Raw genomic sequence first — 24,365 nt, forward strand, 5'->3', positions numbered from 1 at the left:
TTAATTTTATTCGATTTTAGTATTCATAGCTCAGTTTTGATTTATTCGTTATATATTATGGTAAGCCAATGTGGTTTAAAACATTGTCTTATTGTACCTATCCGTAGCATTATATCTAATATCTTCTGGGATTATTCCTTCTAATCCCTATTTGTTTTAGGACTTCATCCATTCATTCATTCTAGTTTTCGTTCATATTATATTTGGAATATTATGCAGTTGAATTCAGTATAGCTCTTAATTTAACTTGAAAAATTTTAATTTTGGAAAAAAAATTAAGATTTATGTTAGAATAGGATAATCAATTAACTTTTACCTTCTCTCTGTTATGATTGTCGGATTTCCTTTAACTTATGCCAGATTAATTCATGAGTTTTTCAGGTGTAGTCGTCAATACAATGCATCCAGGAGTCGTAGATACACCGATATATGATCGCCAGCCCACTTATATCCGACTACTACTTTGGATACCAAGGAAGATCTTATTTCGGGTATGCCAAATTACTTCAAATAACACTGTAGATTGTAAAGTCCAATTCACATGCCAGCTTAACTAAACATAAGTGTCGAAGCATAATCAGAAACTACCAGTCATAATACTCTTCCGGTTTTATATGCAACCCTGATGTGGATATTGAACCTTCAATATTGATGTCGGCTAAAAACCGATATCTAGCTAGTTTTACACGTGAAGGGGGCTTAACCAATTTATATATGAACTGCTTACGTTTTTGATAGAAAAAGACATAACTCTACTATTGCAACAAACTCGTTACAATGATGATTAAAACTGATCCATTGGCAGGTGCTTCGTCTCTATTCGACCCTTCTAAGCTTGTGACTTGGCCACCTCCCTAGATATCCCAAAAACATTTCCATCGAGATCTTAGATTAACTCTTAAGAAGCTAGAAGCTGGCTGATATTGGTGGCAAAAAAGTTAAATATAATCTATCTCTATGAAACTAATTCCAGTACCACCCCTTAATTTACGTCATCAAATTTGTCTCATTTCACGCCATAATACGCCTTAAATACGAATCTCAGTTGGAGATGGGAATACAACGTATTATAGCAATTTTTCTGAACATTTCTACTATAAATAAACTTTCATTGCTACTACAACAGAAATTACTGAATGCATTCCTTATATATCTGATCTTCATTTTCATGACTCTAAGATGGTCCATAGCTTATCATAGTACTCGTATGATGGTATGACGGCTGACCAATAGAATATTGTACTGTAAATTAAAGACCAGTAGGATTGACACAAGACACTAGAGTGGATAGGATTGCTGATATTAAGTATTAGGAAGAGAGGTAGTGTCTAGGGTTAATTTAAAGCTCAAATTTAGGAAGAGTAACTACCTCCGGGTCAGTAGGTAGTTATGTCGTTGATAAACTCCGAGATGAGAACCTGAAAGGAACTTTCCTAGAGCAGTTGGATATAAAACTAGAAAGTTTATAGTTTGATAATATAAAACATGGATGGAAAAGTTTTGGACAAATTTGAAGCACCTCAGGGAGAGATTTTCTTACCAGAAAACATCTTAGGGAGGATAGACAGAAAAGCAGATAGAAATAGTGGCAAAAAACTTGAAGCATCTATAAAGAGAAAAGGGGTTGGCTCAAGAAGACTCGGGGTAATAGATTATGCTAGAATAAGAGGAAAGTAAGGAAAGAAGAGAAGGTATGAGATTAAAAATTAAGGAGGAGATGGTAAATGGAGATTATATTCAAATTTGCTGAGGATCTGGAAAATGCAGTAAGACTGCATAATAGTAGGACATTGTTTTGGCATGTTCAAAAGGTGAATGAAAGTAGTCAGTCCGATTTTGTCTCAGTTGAAGATGCATAAGGGGCCACAGTCAGTGTTAAGCAAGTGTTACAAGATTTTGTACCAAACTGGCACCAAAATTAATGAAGTAAACCTACAAAATCGCTTTCGTAGGACAAAATAAACTTTCAACCAGTGTCGTGACAAGCACTTCAAATTTGTACTGAAGTAGCAGGTATTAAGTACTTCCAATTTTTGTACTTAAGTATCAAGTATTACGTACCAGACCACAATTGTGCCTAAGTAGTGCTTGAGTTTTAAGCACAGGACTTGTTCTTAAGTAGTACTTCAAGTACTACTTAAGTACAACTCTGCTAGCTCCATTTCTAGCTCAGTCATATCTAGTCGTATAATGGAAATCAAATAAAGTCATATAATAAAGGCATTGTGCCGGTTTATCAAATAATTAAACACTACGAAAGACAGTAGTGGTCTCCTTCTTTGAACGCTAGTTAGTTTTAAACAGTAACAGTGCCACGTGCATTCACTTAACGAAAGTCATCCAACAGTCTACCAAAGTAACTAATTCCAGGATTATAGGTAACTCTAGGAATTCTTCAATGGGTGTTTTCTTCTCTTCCCATTTAGTCCGAACTGCACTGTTCTAAGTCAAGAAACAATGAAAAAGTATAGCCTTTCTTGTTCAAGGTTAATGATTTGTCTTCTGGTGGAGATGCTGTTACTGGGAATATGCTTTTAACACTGCTAAGCACTCAAGCCTGAGGTCTCCTAGCCAATTCCTTTGTAGAGACAAAATGGATCCTGAAGTTGAAAAAAGTCTTTCAACCGGAGCTGAAGATGAAAATACACAGTTGTACTTTTGAAAAACTTATCACACATGAGGGTAATCCTTAACGACGCAAAAGTTCCTCCGTTTGCCTCCTAGAAATTGCAAAACCTCTATCTTTACTTTGTTAACTGCAGAATCAAATTATGATGAATCTCTCTCATTTTCTGAGAATTCGTAGAAACCATCACCTGGCAAGCGGCTGGACTTGTCGTCATCAGAATCACTTATTCTCATCCTTTTTGCCTCCTCAACTAATATTTTTGCAGCTGCTTCTTTCCAGCTGTCGGGGAATATTTTGTTCTTGAACATGGGCGTACTGCATGTTGCAAGGACGTAGTCTTTGCCGCTCAACACCATCTACTAGTGCTCTAATCAATGGAGCAGTCTTTTTTTCTGAAGGCTTTTGATTGTCGGGTAAATGCTACCAAAGAAACATTTTTCTTTAAAAAAATAAATTCAAACAATTTTTTGCCAAATCCTGAAATCCTACTACTTTTGAGTTTTGAAATCCCTCTGCTGTCAGGCTTTCAAAAAACTTCAATTGTTAGTGGTAAATATTTACAACTATACCTGATGAGTCTGACAGCCTAAGATTTTAGAGAGAATACCTATTGCTCTGCCACCTGTAGTACTATCGATATGGTATGTCTTAAACCTGAATTTTTCCTGTTCAAAGCTGTAAAGGTTACAATTAAGAAATGGAATTATATGCCAGATATAACTGTTTGCCACCCCTCAGGATATATTAAGCTGTTCACCTTTTTCCCTATTTTTTGTTGCTGTATTTTCATGTAACTCCTGTCCTTCTGAGGTTTTATAAGAGTTATTCTTTTTCGTTGTCGTGTCAAATTGGCACAGTGTGTTACGGAGATATTAATCGTAATTATCATTTTCACGTTTTATTTAAAGCTGCTTCTTTTTATTTAGCAACAAGGTAACAAAATTGAAAATGGGAAGGAACAAAAATGAAAACTGAGTTATGTAAAAGTACTTTTGCTTCGTTTCGTCTTTTAGTTTTAGTCTTCTAACTTTTTAACGGAGATAAATTTTTTTTACAGTCACCAAAAGAAGGGGCTCAAACTCTTATTCATTTAGCAGTTGCACCGGAAGTACAAAATATATCTGGCAAATATTTTGTAGACTGTAAAGTATGAAATTTTTGCAATTAGTTTATTGTCTCTTGCTTATTGGATGGTTTTATCATACTATTTCATATTAGTTCTCCATTTACATTTTTACTTTTTGCCTTTTGTTTCTTTTGTCTCCATCTATCTTGTCATTACTCAAGCTTACAAATTTTTTCGATTCGAGCTCCTGACTTTCCTAAAGTTCCTAACTTAACTTGTAAATGCAGCTCCTAATTTAAATTAGAGCATCAAATCCAAGTTGTAGTTAAGAAAATTTTGTGATAAAGAAAGAACGATGCTCCCTCTGTTATTTATTTTTCCCTAGCGGCTGATCTACTAACAGTGGCCATAGTAAGCTAGGGAATAGATGTTTCATTCACACATTGAAGTATTTTTTAAAGAGCTTATGTAAATTGCAGGGCATACCTACCCTTTCTCAACTCCCAATATGCACATAGATACCTCCAAAACCCTACTTGGCATCGGTAAAAATTTGGTTAGCCACCTGGGATACAGCAGTAGCAAATAACCTAGCAAGAGATGATCACGTCCCATATTAAAAAACAATATAGCTCATAACTCCTAAAACTAGAGTCATATCATACGAAAGAGTATACTGTAAGAACCCTCCTGTCCAATACCCCTATATAGGAAACTAACCGTCCCTTGGCTTGAATAGCAAGGAAAATATATTGGTTTGAAAATGAAGAAAATTGGCTGCAACCACGATATTCTGCATCGAGGGCATCTTATTTTCCGTCATCTTTCAACTCCAATAGCTGGGTGCTGGAAAATCATACAGAGCTGTTTAATGGCTCACCTTAAAGGAAATCACTACATCTAGTGCCTTTTGTAATTAAAAGACAAAAAGTCTTTCAAATAGATTCACTTTTTACAAAAAAGTCATTTTTATGCATTTATGCATTTTTATACAGGGGGTGACCATATATGACGTAATATGAGAATGAAATATTTAAACACGTTTTTCAACAAAATAATTTTATTTTATTTTAGTTCTCAGTTCAGGATCGCTAAGGTTATTATGTAAACTGTAAAATATTTTTGGTGTCTGAGCAATAACTTTAATTTTTCATTCAAATGGGAAAAATACCTAAAAATTTTAAAATTAGTTTTATTTTTGTTAGGTTTTAACTACCCGACGGGTGATTTAATGTATATTTCCATGGAAAAAACATTTTTTTATTTTAGTTTTCAGTTCAGGATCGGTAAGCTTATTATGTAAACTGCAAACAATATGTATGGTGTCTGAGCAATAATTTCCATTTTTCAATTAAAACTAGAAAAATACCTGTCAAATTTAAAATGAGTTTTGTTTTTGCTATGTTCTAACTACTCGACATCTGATTTATGGGAATGGTTTTAAACATTGATAAGATGATAAGAAGTGAATGAAAGAAAAGAAAGTATGGCAGAAAAAAGTATCAAAGTCAAGGAATCTAAATATCTTCTTTAAGATTTTATCAGACAGAACAAACGCTAGCTAATAGTGGCTGAAGTATTAATTAATAGTAGTAGCCTTAGCTTTAGTGGCGGTATTATCATCAATAAACTTTTCTAGTCCGGGTTGCAGCGGTAGGTAGCAACAAAAGAAGTTACAATAAAGAATTATACAAGTAGAGATCTGTTGCAGCGGTAGCTAGTCTATGGTACAGAACAAAAAATAGCCCATAGTAATTTATTTTATTTTGAAAAGATGGAACTACGGTAGAAACTATATGGTCGCATAAGTAAGCTGAACGTTATAAAAAGGCTCCACCGAGATATTAATTAGAAATCATCCATGGTGATGGTAATCATAAAAGTTGGGCCTATCCAGGATTTGAACCCGGGAACTCCCACGCCCGAAGAAGGAATCATACTCCTGGATCAATGGGCCGATATCAAAGAACAGCTACATTAAGAGACGATCATTAGAAGTACAAACATTGGACTTAGTTAGGTGCCTGATTCTTTGAGGCTCGTCTGCCAGTATTCCAAAGAGAGAGCGTTTTTTCTTGTTTACACAGCATATGGTCATAAAATTAGGATACGGGTCATCCGATCGTGTCTGTTCCTACTGAATAGTGAACGCGACAAATTCTCCAGTGCAGGGCTGCTGGTTTGAGTCTTGGTAGTGGTTGTTGTTCTGTTTGGTATGAAGATCAATGAGGTTTGCCTGCAAAAAAAAAACAGAAGTCCACCCAGCTTGAAATGGATACCTAGAGGAAAACAATGGGCGTGATGATTACTTTGCCCCAAACCACTCATATCACTCTTTTCTGTGGACAGACCATCATGACATCTGCGGTTGTAACACAAAGACCTCATTTGCTTGCATGCAAAAGATTATTTCCGTTATGGTCTTTCGAGGCTAAACTAGAAATTTTGGTGCCCTCTTAGTTGCCTGATAGTGATCAGATGTCCATTAAGATAAATTGATATTTACTTTTAAACAAAATGTATATTTTTGAAATAATAGGTTTGTGTTGATTTCCAACCTGTGGTCTTAAAGAATTTAAGGCGAAACAGTTTGGCCTATGAGCCCTCAACTTCCATTATTCCTAAATTCACATATATCAGAATGTACAGCCATCATATCTAAATGGTAAATATGTAGCTCACTGTTGCAAGACAAACGAAAATTTTTAATCTGCCAAGATTGAACTTCCTCGCTCACAAGTACAAATTTCCTTCTGGGTTTCAACGTCCCCTCCGGGAAATTATAGCTTTGATGATCTCCAGGATGAGAATTTGAGACAAAAGTTTCCAGAACCAGTTAATATTAAACTAGAGAGTCTATAATTCAAGCAAATTGTGTCATAGGGAGGAAAGCTAAAAATACATCCAGGAATATTTATGACAATACTTTGAGAAGAGGATTGTAAGGAAAGTAGAGAAAACATTAAAATATGAATTAAGGAAGAGCGAAGTGCCATTATTAATAGTGCTGAAGATCTGGAAGATGCAGTCAGATGGCATAATAGTAAAACCTTGTTTTGGCATGTTAAAAAACTGAAAAGTAGGCCTAACAATCAGTCTGTACTTGTCTCATTTAAAGGCTGGAAAAGGGCCATAATTAATGATAAGGAAAGAATTAAAGAAAGATCGATAAAACATTTTGAGAATGTGCTAAACCATGATAAAGTAACAAAAAATGAGATAAGAAAAGAATGAAATACTTTTAAAGACTTATGAAGTGAAGAAAAATTTATTTTTTGGGGAAGAACTAGAAACAGCTATAAAAGTGTTGAAAAATAGTAAGACTGCAGGTGCTAATAGTGTAGTAAATAAGTTTTAATCCCTCCATAAGAAAGGTGATAAGAGTGAATGTGGTAATTGTAGAGGCATTAGCTTGGTGTATCTAGGAAGCAAAGTACCTAGTATGATATTTCTTAGACTTAGAGATGCTGTAGATCAAGTTTTAAGAGAATAAGAGTGTGGTATTACGATTAGGAGAGTAGTCACTGACAAAAATTTTCACCCATAAATTAATTGAAAAGGGCCTGATCAACATATCCATTTGGTCCTCTGCTTTATAGATTATGAACAAACGTTTGATTCAGCTGATAGAAGAGTTTTAGGGAAGTTCCTTCCTTTGCATGGTATACCAGATAGATACATTAAAGTAATCAGTTCTATGTACGAGACATTGCTGCGGTTAAAGTTAGAAATGAGGTTACTGCCGGTTTTATATTGAATCAGGAGCTATTTGGGGGTGCTTTCTATGCCAGTTTGTATGGGTCATTGTGATGGACTTTGTCCTGAGGGATACGACAGTCTATGGTAGTGCAAGGAAAAAAATAGGAAAGTGAAATTTTAACACTTGGATTATGCTGATGATCTAAACTTCCTAGGTGAAAACGATAGTAAAATAAATGATTTCTGAATGTTTGAGAGGTACGGGCACAAGAATAGGCGTGAAAAATAATTTTAAGAAGAATACGTCGCTTAGACTAGGAGTAACTGAAAGTGAAGAATAGATGTTGGATAACAAGATCAACCAAGTGCATAGCTTCAATTTACCTAGGCAGTATGACGATAGAAGTTACATTGATCCATGAAGCCAAACTTAAGATGAACAGAAATCACCACAAGAGATGGAAAATATCTCCTCCCCTCAGACTCACGAAAAGGTTACAGTGTCGTTTGTTCTTTACTGAAAATACAAATTTATGTCTAACTAGCAGTTGGGGTGGCGTTTCGCGCCACCCCAACACCTAGTTGGTGGGGGCGCTTCGCGCCCCCCAAGCCCCCCGCGTGCGTAAGTCATTACGCGCCATTGTAGTTGTGTCCCTGTGTCCCACCTATGCTCCCCCATAAAAATTATATTCCCTGTGTCCCAGTCGTCATTTGTATCCCGGTGTCCCGGGAACAAAAAATTTATTTCATCATATACCAATTCTGTATATACATTCGTTTTTGAATTGGTATATGATGAAATAAATTTTTGTTTTTTTCCTTTTTTTCTTTTTATTTTTTTTTTTTGGTTTTTACCTTTTTTAGCTTTTTTAATTTTTTTTTCGTTTTTCTTTTTAGTTTTTTTTTTAGTTATTACCTTTTTTAGTTTTTTTATTTTTATTTTTTTTAGTTTTCTTTTTATCCTTTATTTTTCTTCCTTTTTTTGTTTTTTTTCTTTTTCAGTTTTTAGTTTTTTTTTTTAGTTTTTTTATTAGTTTTTAGTGTTTTTTTAGTATTTTCTTTTTAGTTTTTTTTTGTAGTTTTTACCTTATTTAGTTTTTTTTTCTTCTTTTGTATTAATGCTAAAGCCAAGGTTCGAACCTGGAACCTCTCGGACCTAGAACCTGGAACATAACGCTTTACCAACTCAGCTACTTTGGCTTGAATACGTTCGTTTTTGAATTGGTATATGATGAAATAATTCAGACGTCATATGCGGACAAACACGACGTCAGTCGACAGACAGACGCACAAACAAACAACTTATTTTTATATATATAGATTTCTAGAATTCGTTATAATACTAAACAATTCTTCCAAAATTGGAGGAGCGTATTTTCCAGCGTATTTTTAATAAGAGATTTCATTGTATTAGTCTATTACAGAGGTGTCCAACCCAAATGATCTTATGGGCCGCCTGGGAAATATACCATAACTCCAAGGGCTGCATATAAAATTATATATACCCATATTGGATTTAGACCTATAATAGATATTTTTTGGAGTGATGAACTGAAAAATAATGAATTATTATTAATTGAAAATTTTACATTTTTTTACATATTTCGTCTACGTATATCGTAACTATGGAGTGTATATTTGCAATCCATTTAAACTCCATTTATAACTACCTAGTTACAATTGCACTAATATAGTACTATGAAAAACAACATTGTTAAGAGTGAAAAAATTGAATCTGTCATGTTCCAAGATGTGTGAGCATCATGAGGGCGCAGAATATAAGAGTGTGATGAATGTTGCAGGCCTCAAAGTCTTTGCTGCAGGCCGCAAGCGGCCCACGGGCCGTGGGTTGGCCGCCCCTGTCTATTACTTAATAACTTTTCATCGGTTATTCTTACGTCTATGTCAACCATTCCTTTTAATATTCTCTAAACAAGACTAAATAACTAGTATGGAGTAATAGCCCCCCAACAATCTACCATCAACCTTATAGCAGAAAGGTAGGCATAATGCATATTGTTTACACCTAAATCATATAAGGATTCTCAGTCAGCATGGCCCAATGCCTAAAGTTAGTCCAACAGGTTTAAAAAAGTGTTCACTCCTTCGATGGTTCAGCACCGATATAGCACCGATGGTTCAGTGGTAGAGCACTTGCTACTGCTGCAAATTAACTGTCTATGCAGCAAGGGTGGCATGTTCAGCCATTTCAGTAAAATTGGAGGTAAGGAGAAGGTTTTTGTTCCTCCCAGACACCCAGCATTAAATTTTGTATTTATTGAAAATGATATGTAACTTTGATCTTGTTTTATTTGTCATAGTTTCTTAGAATAAACACGTATTTTGCTTTTTAACGCAGTATTACTTTTCTAAAAGGATTCTTTTTACACATATTTTTCAATTCCACTTCTTAATATATATGCTTATTTTAATTTTCAGGAAAGTTCATGGTATTCTTGTGTCGTTGAAGACACTGGAATGGCAAAGAGACTATGGAAGAAGTCTTGCGAACTTGTACAACTTCAAGAAAAAGATTTGCGGATTTAGTGCCTACAACTGCCAAAATGCAGTATATTTCATTTACATCTACAAAAAAGAATCGGTTTATATTGGGAAATTTTGGCAGTAATATAGAGCAGGGCAATATTTTTCAATTACAGAATCAAAATACAGGCAGACAATTCTTGTATAATATTTTTTTTCATTTCTTCGAATTGCTATTCGAAGGTCTTCTGATGAAGATTGATGAAGAAGATCTTCATCAATCAGTGTCCTCACACCAGTGCTGCAACAAGTACTCCAAATTCTTACTTAAGTATCAAGTATCAAGTACTCATTGTTTGATCTAAATACTTTGGCTGGTTTTCACTCAAGCAAGCCGCATGCTGTGTAATCAATTCAGATGGTCAGTAAAATTCCCCACAAACATATAGTATAAAATCACGGTTCTGCAGCAAGCCCGCTGATTCAGACGTATTCCATACGGCTGGTCAAACTGCAGAATGAATGAATGAATCAATGAATGAACTTTATTATCCGTAAAAGTATAAAAAAACGCAAAGTACCGAGTATTTTAAATAAACAAAAACAACAACGATATACAGCAAGAAAAAAAAGACAACATGGACTAATTAACCAGTATCAATATGGAAAAAAAGAAGCAGAGGGTCGTAAACTTGAATAAAGTAGATAGTCTTTTTACATAAATCATCACTGGAAGACCGAATCCAAGAAGGCATATCTATTAAACCAAATCGAGCAATTATTTTTCTGTTTTGGTGCCATCTAGGAAGCCGGAGGAGGAATTTTCAATATCTGAAATAAGCCGCACGTAGAGTATGGGGATTTTTCTTACGAAACAGATGAGCCATGCCCGGTAAAAAAAAAACACAGGGGCGCAATAAGCGTTATAAATCATGCACAACCGCTGCGGTTGTAACAGATTTTGTTGTGGGATATTTTTCCGTAAGCGACGCGTAGGTTTTTCACGGCTTGATTCACTAGGGATGAAAAGGTAGTGGAAAGTGTTGGACCGAAACACAGACCAAGCCAACTAACTAAAGAAGAACATGGCAGAATTGCAGCCCCAGCAACGAATGGAGCGACCACATAAGGGTTATTAAAACAAATAAACTCGCATTCAGACGCATTAACTGACAGTCCAATCTTAGATAGTTCATTGGTTAATATAGTAAAATTGGAAAGCAATCCACGGCGAATCCAGGCAACAAGAAGAACGTCGTCTACATATGCAACAGATGACAAACCAACATTACCATATGAAACAGAACTTTTGAGGGGACGCACGCACGATGCAAGCACACATTTAAATATACTAGAAGACAATACGGCAGAAGTTGCAATCTATCTATTTCTAGCAGCAGTTTTCACACCATGAAGTGGTAAAAACCTTGAGACTAAGTCGAAAATCTTCTGAGAAAAAAGGAATAAAGCAAGAGCTAGGAGCTCATATGGCACTTCTGACGAGGCTGGAAGAGCCAAGAGCTCATATGGCATGAGCTCTAGCAAAATTATAAGAATCAATAGATTAATTTAAAAGAAAAATCAGAGGCTTAATGCTGGTCGGCATTTAAAATAAGATCTCTGAGACTCAAGGTCCTTTTAAATATCAAATTCATTAAGATCCGATCACCCACTCACAAGTTAAAAATGCCTCATTTTTATAATTGTTCCTCTCCCTCAGCCCCCCCCCCAGATGGTTGAATCGGGGAAATCAACTTTATCAAGTCAACTTTTGCAGGTCCCTGACACGCCTACCAATTTTCACCACCAATCCACCTCACGAACGGTCATCCGCTCTTAAGTTAAAAATACCTCATTTTTTTAATTTTTTCGAATTAACACATCCTCCAACTCCCCCAAAGAGAGCAAATCCATTTCGGTTATGTCGATCAAGCATCTAGGACTTGTACTCATTCTTCCCACCAAGTTTCTTCCTGGTCACTCCACTCTAAGCGTTTTCCAAGATTTACCACCCCCAATTCCCCCCCCCCATTGACACTGGATTCGGTCAGGATTTAAAACATGAGATCTGAGTTACGAGGTCCTTCTAATATGAATTTTCATTCGATGAAATTCGAGATCCGATCACTCCTTTGTAAGTTAAAAATACCTCATTTTTTCTAATTTTTCAGAATTAACCCTCCCCCCAACTCCCCAAAAGAGAGTGAATTTGTTCTGTTTATGTCAATCAAGTATCTAGGACTTTTGCTTATTTTTTCCACTATGTTTCATCCTGATCCCTCCACTCTAAGCCTTTTTGAAGATTTTAGGTTTCCCCCTCCAATGTCACCTAATCCGGTCGGAGTTTAAAGTAAGAGCTCTGAGACATGATATCCTTCTAAATTCCAAATTTAATTAAGATTCAATCTAATTTTTCCAAATTAACCGTCCTCCCACTCCCCCCCCCCCTAAAATGGTCGAATTGGGGAAACAACTATTTCAAATTTAATCTGATCTGGTCCCTGATACTCCTGCCAAATTTCATCATCCTAGATTATCTGTAAGTGCCTAAACTAGCAAGACCGGGACTGACAGACCGACAGACCTACAGAATTTGCGATCACTGTATGTCACTTGGTAAATACCAAGTGCCATACAAAGTAATTTTTCCCTAGGAATGGAATATTTGGTTGAAGGTTGGCTTCAGTAGGACATTTTGGAAAAGGGTAATTTCCAGACTTTGGGCAAGCCATGGGTGGTAGTAGTTATAGGCCCTACTAAACTGAAAGAAAAGTCGACTCTCTTAAAACTTGAAAACCCCTCCCCCTCGCCCTATTTTAGATAGGGCTTGTGATATCAGATTAATGCCTCATTTTTATAATTGTTCCTCTCCCTCAGCCCCCCTTCATATCCTAGGATATGAGCCCTGATCCTAGACATCTTTGGTCTAGCTTTCATCCGGATTCGTTACTCTATTCGCAAGTTATACTAATTTAAACGAAAAGCTTCACTGAGATCCATCAATCTCTCGCAACCTACACTGAATTAAATGAAAAACTCAACTTTTAATTAAGCTTGGGTCTCCATCCCAGAACTCAATGAATACCATACTCTTAGGCATCTTTATTCAATTTTCATAGAAATTCATCTCCATATGCAAGTTACAGTGAATTAAATGAAAAAGTCGAATTTTTTTACACTTAAAGCCCCATCGCCCTAACTGAGCTCAATTTTAATCCAAATAGTTCAATTTCGATGCAAGTCTGACTGGCGGTTTTCCCGCTATACTCGATTGCACAGATCTAAAAAACCTATCTTGATAGATATTTTCCACTATCCAAATAGGTGGATGATACCTGGATGATGATATGCCATTTTTTCCCCTTTTTGGATCCAATTTGCCAACATTGCCACCTAAAACGTTGCAAAATCCGTCCGTCCGTCTGTCTATCTGTCCGTCCGTCTGTGTAATCACGTATAGGGGGAAAAACGCTGGTTGGATTTGGATGAAAATTTTGATCGCCAGATTTGATGCCAAGGATCATGAGACACATCAAGTTGAAAGATGAAGACCCTAGCTCATATAAAACAAGGGGGAGAGGGCTTTACCTGCTAAAACAGTTTTTCGTTTAAATCAGAGTAACTTGCGACTGGAGTGATGGATCTGAATGAAAATTAAACCAAAGAGGCATAAAACCATAACACATATCAAGTTTTGAGATAGATCATCACAAACCCTATCTCAAATAGGGCAAGGGGGGAGGGTTTCAAGTCTTAAGAAAGTTGAGTTTTCCTTTAATTTAGTAGGGCCTATAACTTATGAATGGAGTGACAAATCCGAAGTCGGATTCGTCTGAATACCTGAATTTGCTAGAACGAATTTGACAAAATACCATGGCATTGGATCCAGCTATAATTCCCTAGACTTGTTTATTGCAAACAACATTTAGATGGGCAAAGATTCATAGCTTCAGTAGTTTTACCAATAATATGGTCCTGAAGATGATGAAATGGTTGAAACCTGGTTCAGTTGACGAGATGACAAAACTTAAACATTAATGTCAGAAATATAAGCCCAAATTGACTACAGTATGGAACATTTAGCACAAAACAAGGGATCTTAGCTCACTGTCGACCAGTGAACTGTGAAATAATTTCAATTTTCTTTGTTATATAACTTTCAAACAAAATTAAACAAAAAAAAGTGTTAATCATACTATAATTTTGTTTTCGTCAAAAACAAATATCTTATTCCATATCCAAAAATAGGGCATGGAGCTATATCTGAGTTTACTCTAAAATCTAAAGGGTGATGTTTTCTTGTACATTACCAAAGCACAGACACACAAAAGCTATATCTGAGTTTGCTCTAAATCTAAAGGTGACGTTTTCTTATACATTGCCAAAGCACACAGACACAAAATTTTCGTGTCAAAGGTAAAGTATTTGAAAAACAAGTACATTAAAAGTATCTTAAGTAATAAGTATTTAGTAATCTTACTTAAGTATCAACTAATAAGTACACCCTAGAGTTTTTACTTAAGTACAAGTACAAGTAATGGCAAATATTACTTAAGTAGTACTTCAAGTAAAAGTACTTCAAGTAAGTGACAGCACTGCCTCACAGCACTTAAATTGGATTTTTTGCCAAATATTGCAACTACTTTTACGTTCATTCAGTGTACGTTTTCATTTCACTTCTTTCTATTGTAATGACTTAGTGCTTCTAATATTTCTAAACAGAAATGCGTAAATCAGTATGTTTGCCTGATGGACAAAGTTGTCTGTCCTGTCAAACAGTTCGTAATAACAAACTGTAGTAAGGAGCTACCCGGCTCAATAGTAAACGAAACTCTAAAAACGAAATTTTGATGCTAAAAGATACATCACGAGAATCGGATTTTCATGCTGATTTTAAATATATAAGTTTCATCAAATTTAATCTTTGTCATCAAAAGTGACGAACCTGAGAAAATTTGCCTTATTTTAGAAAATAGGGGGAAACACCCCCTAAAAGTCATAGGAACTTAACATCTAATCACACCATCGAATTCAGCGTATTAGAGAACCCTATAGCAAAAAATTTTAGGGTCCATATGCTTGTGAGTTAATGTGATGTAAAAGAGGTAAAGACGGAATGTTATCACAAGTTTCAATTATTTCTGTGTTTATCACAACATTGTCAAAATCGAATATTACTTAGTCTTTATCTTGCAACGGATGCTGCTCTATTCAAGGAGAAAACATTTATTTTTGAGCATTTGACCCTTATCTTTTAAAGAAGATAAAATCAATCACTTTAAGTGATAGACATGAGTTTCCTTTCCTCAGCTTTGACTGAAAGCTTTAATTAGTGCTGTGACCTACTATTTATTTTCTGTACCCCCCTCCCCCTCCTCCACATTTGCTGCTCCCACACCCTCAAAAAAAAGACAACCCGGGAAAAAGTTTTTGGGTTTCTTTCTAAGAAAGAAACCCAAAAAGTACTCATCGTCGTTTCAATTTCTTTCAAAACCAACAGACGTAAGATGTCTTTTATTTCATTTTTTTCTATATTCTAACTCAATTTCAAGTTTTTAGTCCCTATGAACTCCCATTTCGATGATGAATGCAGATTCAACATTATTTGCTAGGGGGAAGAGTCCTGAGAATAGAATGTTGTCTTAACAAACTCTAAAAAAAAGAAAATAGACTAAGAAAAGACGGGAGTAAATGTGAAAATAAATATAAAGTGTACCAGCACAAAGTATCTGAATGTACCAAGTTATAAGCTTCTCTCGTACGACAAATTGACCTATGATTGAAAAGGAACAAAATAACACATCCATTTGCGTGCTGCTCGAACAGTAAAATTTCAATGAAAGGTTCACAAATTTTTTCTTCTAAAAGCATAAGTGACGATTCATAGTATTTGTATTTGCCACATTTTTTAAGACTTGATGAGTCATTCAACATCAGAAAATATTGAAGAAAATCACACTCAATTTATCCAAAAATGACCAGATATTATAAAAGAATAAAGAAAAAATATTATCTAACAAAATATATGGTTGCAAGGGACAATATAACTATACCAAGCAGTACTGAACATTAATACTATCCTTTTGTTGCTCGATTATTTGCTAAATGATAATTTTTATAGTCGTCATAAATGCTAAAAAGTATGTTTGGTTTTTCTAGTATTTTATATATTTTTCTATGAGTATTGATAAAAATCTTAAAGGCGAAATGATTGTGAAGCCTCCGTCGTTAAATATTCTCCGGAGGTTCTCGCGAATTAGGGTTGCTGTTAGAGGATTTTTTTTTTGGGGGGGGGAGTATTGTTGAGTAGAATGGTAAAAATCAAAGACACAAATCGTTGTTTATATTGAAAGTCTCCCCCCATTATTTTAGGTAAAAGGAGCAGTATAACAAAATGAATAATATTCTGGTTCTTAAGTTATTGCTAAGGACAATGGGAATTTGTAGTAGGAAGGACAGGGTTTTTATAACGTAGATTCCTTGTTGCATCCTTCAGAGCCGTTTCCAGAACTTTGTCGTTTAAATTGTGGTCAATTTCTGATTGACCGCAAGTATAGTCTTATTATTTTATCTTATTAGTTATTAGTGTTTAAATTACATTATCAAGGGCAGACCTAGTACAAGGGCTCATTTTTCCTGTTGACCATAATATGGGTTGTACAACTTCTACAGTTCAGATAGTATTTGTCAGCACATGTACTTGCGTTCAGCAATTTGATTTATATTTAATCAATTTTGCAGTTTGTGCCCTTCAAATTAGAAGGAACTTCGCTATTACTAAATAATTGTCTTCTTAATCATTTTTATCAATGCATTTGCACAAGTGGAGGCATTAATTGGGATATTTGTTTTTGTATTTTGGTCTACCTTGTCTGACGTTCCCGAATTTCCCTTATTTTTATTTCGTCCTTGCTTGCGCAACTTTGAATCCAAATTTGAATTCTATATTATTTTGATTAATGTAATTTAATGTTCTTTTGATTAACTTTAATTTTCTTTATTAAATAATGCCAATTTATTTTAAATTGAAAGTAGGTTTAACAAGCTCCTTTTTTTCTTTTCAAGGAGTGTGTTAGCTTGCCAGGAAAGATTAACTTAAAATTTTTTTGATTTTCTGGTTAATCCTATGGTATCAAAATTTACTTTCAATCTGGTATTAATTATTAATGAAATTTATTCAAAATGCTGGTTAGCTCCGTGAACTTGAATCGACTTTTTGGCTTGAACATGAAACATGCATGTTTTGGCAATTTTTTGTTACGAGATTGTTTTCTTTTCGAATTTTGTTTTTGAACTAACACTGCTAAAACTTAACAATTTGGTTTAGAATTAGTCCTTTGTTTTTCTTTATAGATAAGTTAATTTTGACATAATACAAGTTAAATTAACTTTGGTAGCCTACATGACATATTAGAAGGATATCATATTCTATATGAGAAGGATTATGAAATATTGAAGAAAATCACACTCAATTTATCAAAAAATGACCAGATATTAAAAAAGAATAAAGAAAAATATTATCTAACAAAATATATGGTTACAAGGGACAATATAACTATACCAAGAAGTACTGAACATTAATAATATCCTTTTGTTGCTCGATTATTTTCTAAATGATAATTTTTATAGTCGTCATAAATGCTAAGAAGTATGTTTGGTTTTTCTAGTTTATTATATTTTTTTCTGTGAGTATTGATAAAAATCTTAAAGGCGAAATGATTGTGAAGCCTCCGTCGTTAAATATTCTCCGGAAGTTCTCGCGAATTAGGGTTGCTGTTAGAGGATATTTTTTTATTTGGGGGGGGGGGTATGTTTGAGTAGAATGGCAAAAATCAAAGACACAAATCGTTGTTTATATTGAAAGTCTCCCCTCATTATTTTAGTTAAAAAGGAACAGTATAACAAAATGAATAATATTCTGGTTCTTAAGTTATTGCTAAGGACAATGGGAATTTGTAGTAGGAAGGACAGGGTTTCTATAACGTAGATTCCTTGTTGCGTCCTTCCGAGCCGTTTCCAGAACTTTTTCATTTAAATTGTGGTCAATTTCTGATGTTTGGCAAACTTAGGGTTATATCTGGGACCCAAGGAATTTCGTTTTGAGCTCTATTGGGGGTGTTTTAGACCTGTATGTTACATCAAAACTGCTAAAACTGCTGAAAGCGGTAAGGTTTAGATTCCTTAGGGCTCATTTTAATGGCATTCTTCTTGTTAGTATCTGTTATTTATAAAAGCAGGTTAACTAGTTAATGAGTGTTTACCTGGTTGACATGGGATTCTTCTGGGGATGGTGTATGATGTTGTCTTTTTAGGATATTGACTTTCTTGTCTCACGGCCAGCCAAATTTATATTTATATATATATATATATATATATATATATATATATATATATATATATATATATATATATATATATATATATATATATATATATATATATATATATTTATATTTAAAATTTAATATTTAATCTTAATATTTAGTCCGTTCTTCTTTATCTATGAATTAGAGAAATTACATAAAAGGGGTGGAAATAGTTGGCCAATTTTTTTAAATTTGAGTTTTTGCTCAGAAGAAATTATAATTACGGGAGAATATGTCTATTTTTGAATTTGTACATCTATATTAGTTATTTTTTATATATAAAAACTTAACTTTTTGTTGTATTTAATAGCAAGATTCGATCTAATTAACCTGACATAATTTTTTCTTCAGTAATTGAGAAATTAATGTTTAACTTTTTTTCGAATAAGTATTTTGCTCGTGCTGAGAAAAGGAAAAAACATGTATCATTGTACAGCGAAGAGTTTACTTGAAAGAAAATTTGACTAGGATTTTAAATTTACAGAACTTTTTTTTTGTGTTCGTTGGTGGGATTCATTATTGCAGTTTTAGTCGTACTTCCTCTTGGGGGAACAACTAAAGAACATTTTAATTCTCTGGAACAATCTTTTAATCATCATAGGGGTGAGAAAAAAATATGGGTGTACTGAGCAGAAGTCAATTTTATTAATATATTTCTGGTACGTGAACCCCATAATTTTCTGTAATTGTTAAGGTTGGTCCATTATTGGTCGATAGGTCATTTTCTGATCTTAATAGGTATGGGGTTGTAAATGTTAATTGGAATTCTTGATTGCCTTTTTTGAGAACATCTTCGATGTACATTAAATATTTCTTCAGACTTGTGGGGAGCTGGAGCTGTCCATTTTTCTCATAATCTGGCGTATTTGTTTCCTAGATTGATCTTTTAGACTTGGTTTATTTGGGACTCTATGAATTATTTTTTAAGTCAATTGTTTACGAAAATATAACGGGATGGCGCAGTCCATTAGTTTTTCATATACAAAAATGTCCTTTCTTTGTAAAATTTTTGATCCAAAATTCTCATCATTTATGTAGAATTTAATTGTTGCATTTTTTAATTGTTCATATTACTCTTCATAAAAGAAATGGACTGAATTTTGATCATCATTGGGTTGTAATTTTGCACTGTAATACAAAAAATTTTCATAGATCCCAAGCAGTATGTTTTTATTTTCAACTATTCTGTAAGCTAAGTCCATCAGTAATCCTAGTAACTTTAAAGGCCAAATAAATTTGAAACTTTTTTCTTCTCGTATGTACCAAAAGTTTTCGCGAATTAGGGATGCTATTAAGGGGTATTTCTTGGTGGGTGTTGCAAGAAGTAGCGCTACAAAGGTGTAAAAAGTATATTTATGCTTACATTTGTAGTCTTTTCTCATTGCTTCTTGTGAAAAGGATAATAAAATGATCATTCTTTGTATAATAAAACCATAGCTAAGGATGATGGGAACTCGTAGTAAAGATCTTAAGGTACTATACTCTAAGTTCCTTAATGGATTTGTCACTGCAGATTCCAGAATTATTTCGTTTAGTTCATGATCTATTTCTGATAAATTTGGCAAGCTTTTGGTTTTACTTGGAATCCAAAAGTCTCGTTCCGTGGGCTTTTAGTTTTGGTCAGGTCTTAAAATGACAGTATCACTTGAAGTTCTTTTTCGCTGCATTTTTCCTGGTTAGTACTGGTTACTCTTATAAGCAGGTTAATTAGCTAATGGGTAATTACCTTGTCAGCTTGGAGTTCTTCTGGGGACTCGTCTTGAAATGATATGTTTTGTTAGGATTTGAATATTTTCAAATTTAATTTATTTTATGCGCGTCTTTTTTTGCTTCCTTTGACTTTTTACTCCTTAAGAAAATTTTATTTCCCCTTAAGGCATATTCTTGAAATGTTTGATCATACAAGAATTGGATATAATGTCGGATTTCATCTAAGGGGCGGTGCACTCCTTCATATTTGGTAAAATTCTCATTTTCTTCCATTTTGTGGCATACTTTCGGGGTTTTACACTCGTCAATTAAAAATTATAATTTTTTCCTTTTTTGTTTTTGTTTGAGCACTTGATTTTTACTTCCCCTCTAGCTGGTCGATATTTTGGGGTATTTGCTAATTTTAGGCCAAATCTATATGTATGAGGTTCAAATTTTGTTAGATCATAATTAAGGTACCATGTTTTAGCATACACTTCCTTATTATTTTCATATTGAATCAAAATTGCCGCTGAATAAATAACATTTTCCTTAGCATGAATTTTTGAAATAAATTCCGTGTCTATAATTACTTTGGACATGTTTTGGTAGTAAATTGGGTTACAAATTAAACTGAGAAGGATTTAGCAACTAAGGGAAATCTGAAATGATAAAAAGAATAATATTTTTTTTTTGTAAATTAGAAATTGGAAATGTGGAAGGAAAATGAGAAAAATACAACACACAAGAATTTGAATTTAATTTCGTTCAAAATCCTAACAGTATTTTATACAATGGGAATATTCAGATGGGATAACATCAGTTGAAGCAATGAAGTTCAGTTGAAACAAGGGAAATAGTACAGATACTGCGTATGAATAGATGTAAACTCATAAGCGATATCCTCCACAATTCCCGGCCGTGGACATCCAAGGATTTAGGTTTTGTCAAATTGTTTTTTTTTGGTGGGAGGGGGAAGGTTTAATCTTTTTCTTAAGTTTTTTAGTTTTTCTTTTTGGCACTTATAATTTAATTTCACTTGTTCACTTTATCACTTGTTGTAACAACGAAGAAGTAACCTTCAAGGATCTGAACTATCACCACTAATGGGTCCAGCAAAATTGCCCCATAAACGATGACAGTCCCTAACCTCGACTGTAGGTTTAAATGCTGATTCTGAAATTTCCTGTTTGGTATGCGCAGTAGCGATATTAATAAGCTTTATAATTAAAGTTTTGTTAATGTTAAATTATTCTTTTGGCAAGATATGCTAGTGAAGGGAGAGATTCATTCTATTTATTGAAGAAAATAGAAGTCAAGAATTTGGGACAGTCTCCCCAACACATCTAACGAATAGATTCGTTGGGGACACAATCCCAAACCCGAGCCGCAAACGGAGTAAGATCCTGTGCCTTGGAGGGATTTCTTATGATAGGGATATATTACCTAATTAGTTTGCAATAAGAAAATGACAATTAAGAAATTATTGGATGAAACTGGAACACGTCTGGTTCCTTGACAACGGCTCGGGAGGGAGCTTGTCGTCGCCTGACTTTTTGAATCTTTTACGGATAATAATGAACTTTAAATAAGTATTTGTTAGACAGTGCTTTCGATAGGCCTTTTTGTTCTGTAAATTTATAAGATTTCGATTGAAATTCTTGTTGTACCAGTGTTAGTTATAGAGGTATTAACAAGCTTTAACGTTAAGGAATTGTTTTTGCGGTGGAATATGTTAGTAGAAACAGTTGCTTTTTTATGATTATATTCTTGTTAGAAAGATATGACCTGGAGCTTACTTAAAATATTGAGCACATTAGTTAACAAGGTTGGCCAATTCTCTCAATCAGAGCTTTAGCAAAACTCCTGAAAAGTACTTTATTTAGGGATTTCTTATCACGGAATTGTTCCTTGGCGAGAAAAAAAATTTATGAGTCATTTCTTTATTTTATCGGTAAATGATTTATTCATTTTACCCCTGGCTGAAAAATTTCTCATTAATGTTCTAATTTATCTGGCTTTTTGATTACTCGGCCGGACTTGGTTGTTACCTTTTCCTCTTTAGGTTGAGTATCCTTTTTTTTGGTTTTGTTAGCGACATTAAATCGAATTTTTATATTGTTTCCTTGGGAACTTTTGACCTTTCAGCTGTCCCTTTTTGGCTTGAGCAGTAGTACTATTTGGACTTGCTCTTTTTGAGCCCTTGAGTTTGTCCGTGTCTGATTTACTTTCTGTTTCTGAGGAACTCGTACTCGTAGATTTAGTACTTATTTCTTTGGAAGATATTTGAGATTTTGGTGTTGACCCTGCTTTACCTTCAAAAATTTCTTCTCGTGATGTGGAGAGTTTACTACTTGGTTCTTCTTGCTGATTTTTTTGCTCTGGAGAGCTGAAAGATTCTTGGGAGCTAAGTGAGAAATCAAACATTTTCTTAGGATGTCTACATTGTTTAAAAGCCTTGTCCTCAGGAGGATGAGAAATTGATTGCGTCATGGTTTCCTTTCAAGATAGCCAGTCCTTTGGTTTTGCTTTTGAAACGGTTATATCATGATTCTGGTGTTCATTAGTGACCGGGCTATTATCAAATGTACCTCGTCTGGCCTTAATCGGATTATTAATAAGATTCATGACTTCTCGTAATGTCTGTATTTGTGGCTGGTTGACCTGTTCCGGCCTTTTGTCACAGGGTATATATATGGCCATATTTAATTCATCGTATAATGTTAAGGAGCTGTCTATGGGTGTGATAGGAGGTAGTGCATCGTCAGGGTATCGTTTTGGCAGGGGGGGGGCAAGGAGTTGAAATCCTATCTTGGAAAAACTGAGTTTTGGGGGAAATTGTTTAGTCCAATTCTTCCGAATCTTCGGTTGAGGATGAATCGCTTTCTTTGTGTTTTCGTGTGTTGGGTATTCTATCTTTGGGATTAACTATATTGGTCATCGTTATATATTTGTGAAACTTTTCCTTGTCGCTACTATTTTCAAAATACCCTTGTTTAAAATTGAAAGGCTTCACTCAATCTAGATTTGTTGGATGTGGGTAATCGACCACTTGTACCATATAGATCGAAAAAAACTATATCGAATGGAAACTTATCTGTAGGCGTTCTTCCTATTGTTGGATTAGGGTGGATTTGAGGAATTTTTCTTAAATTACATGTTTCACAATTATTAACATAATTCTTCAACTTTGTTAAGGCTGAAGTAACGAAAAAGTATTGTTTTAGTCAATAGAAGGTATTGTATATCACCCAAGTGTCGGATTTCGGAATGAAAAAATGACACCTATTTCGGAATGAAAAAATTCAAAAGTGGGTTTTTCTAAAATTTGGGGTAAAACTGGTATTATAGAAGTTTGATTTCTATTATTGTCATCAGTCATTATTCTACATAATATTTTTTCATCTAAATCATAGTAGAAATTATCAATTTCTTTTTTGAAAGGTTTCACAGTATGAGGTAGTTCTTTATCATACAAGAAATAATCTATTAGAGCAGCGCAGATATTGTCTTTCTGTTGACATAGTTTTATGTCATTTAATGACAAAGGGCTGTCTTTGTGTTCTTCCTTAACCGGATTATGGGTTTTTATTTAAAATTTTTGTTTTTTGGAGCATATTTTGCATTTATTGTGTTAACTTCTTCGTTTTCATTTTCTACGAGAGTATTATCTGGAAATCTACTTAGATAATTACATGGGGCATTTGTTTTCCCTTAAGGCATTCAAATTCATAGTCTATATCTTGGATTTTTAGTATTCATCTCACGAGGATTCTTGTTGGCTTTTTGGAAGTCTTTAAATATTGTAGGCCTTTATGGTTGGAACGTTGTTTAAATTTTCTTACCACTAAATAATGTCAAAACTCATCTAGATGATGTATAATTGACAATTATTCAAGCTGTGACTCTTTAGCAAGGGTTTCAGCTAAAAGAATTGAGTCTTTCGATTTTGTGACAATGTATACTAATTCATCACTTATTGTAGTGGTAGAAAATTTAAAAACAGTTATCAAGAAATCTTTCCTCTTATCTAGTAAGAGGTTCTAAGAAATAGACACTTATAATAAAAAAGCTATATGGACAAACTTCTTTAAGACTACAGTTAGCTCGAGATGTTACAACTTAGATATGATTTTTGATCTATTAGAATCGGTTTTGTATAATACTCTTATAAGATTTAATGGTAATTTGTACAAGCAAATCGTAGGAATTCCCACGGGGGGGGGGGGAATGCCAGCCCATTTATAGCTGAATTGTTTTTAAGTCAACTCAATTATTAATATATGATGGATAAGAATAATCCAAGTAAGTTAAAACATGTTTTGTCAAGAAATAAAAGATATTTGGATGTTATTTTGGTTTTAAATTGTAAGGAATTCATTGATATTTCTAAAAATATATATCCGTCAGAGCTTACTCTTGGGTCTAGTCA

General features: G+C 34.2%; 2 protein-coding genes across 5 annotated transcripts in view; one reads left to right on the forward strand and one right to left on the reverse strand.

Moving 5' to 3' along the window:
- LOC136026234 (retinol dehydrogenase 13-like) overlaps positions 1–10,066 on the forward strand; it is a 50,499-nt gene extending 40,433 nt beyond the window's left edge. For all 4 annotated transcript variants that reach the window (XM_065702582.1, XM_065702580.1, XM_065702583.1 and 1 more), the window contains 3 exons: positions 382–491; positions 3,687–3,776; positions 9,834–10,066. In XM_065702582.1, the coding sequence (XP_065558654.1) occupies positions 382–491; positions 3,687–3,776; positions 9,834–9,941 (308 nt within the window). In that variant the 3' untranslated portion in view covers positions 9,942–10,066. The remainder of the gene's footprint in view (positions 1–381; positions 492–3,686; positions 3,777–9,833) is intronic.
- Positions 10,067–22,033: 11,967 nt separating this feature from the next.
- On the reverse strand, positions 22,034–22,426 carry LOC136025737 (zinc finger CCHC domain-containing protein 10-like). Its single transcript, XM_065701724.1, has one exon. The coding sequence runs from the start codon at positions 22,424–22,426 to the stop codon at positions 22,034–22,036; it is 393 nt and encodes a 130-aa protein (XP_065557796.1).
- Between the last annotated feature and the right edge of the window lie 1,939 nt (positions 22,427–24,365).

Source organism: Artemia franciscana, chromosome 4 (assembly GCF_032884065.1).
Source record: "Artemia franciscana chromosome 4, ASM3288406v1, whole genome shotgun sequence".
Classification (NCBI taxonomy): Eukaryota; Metazoa; Arthropoda; class Branchiopoda; order Anostraca; family Artemiidae; genus Artemia; species Artemia franciscana.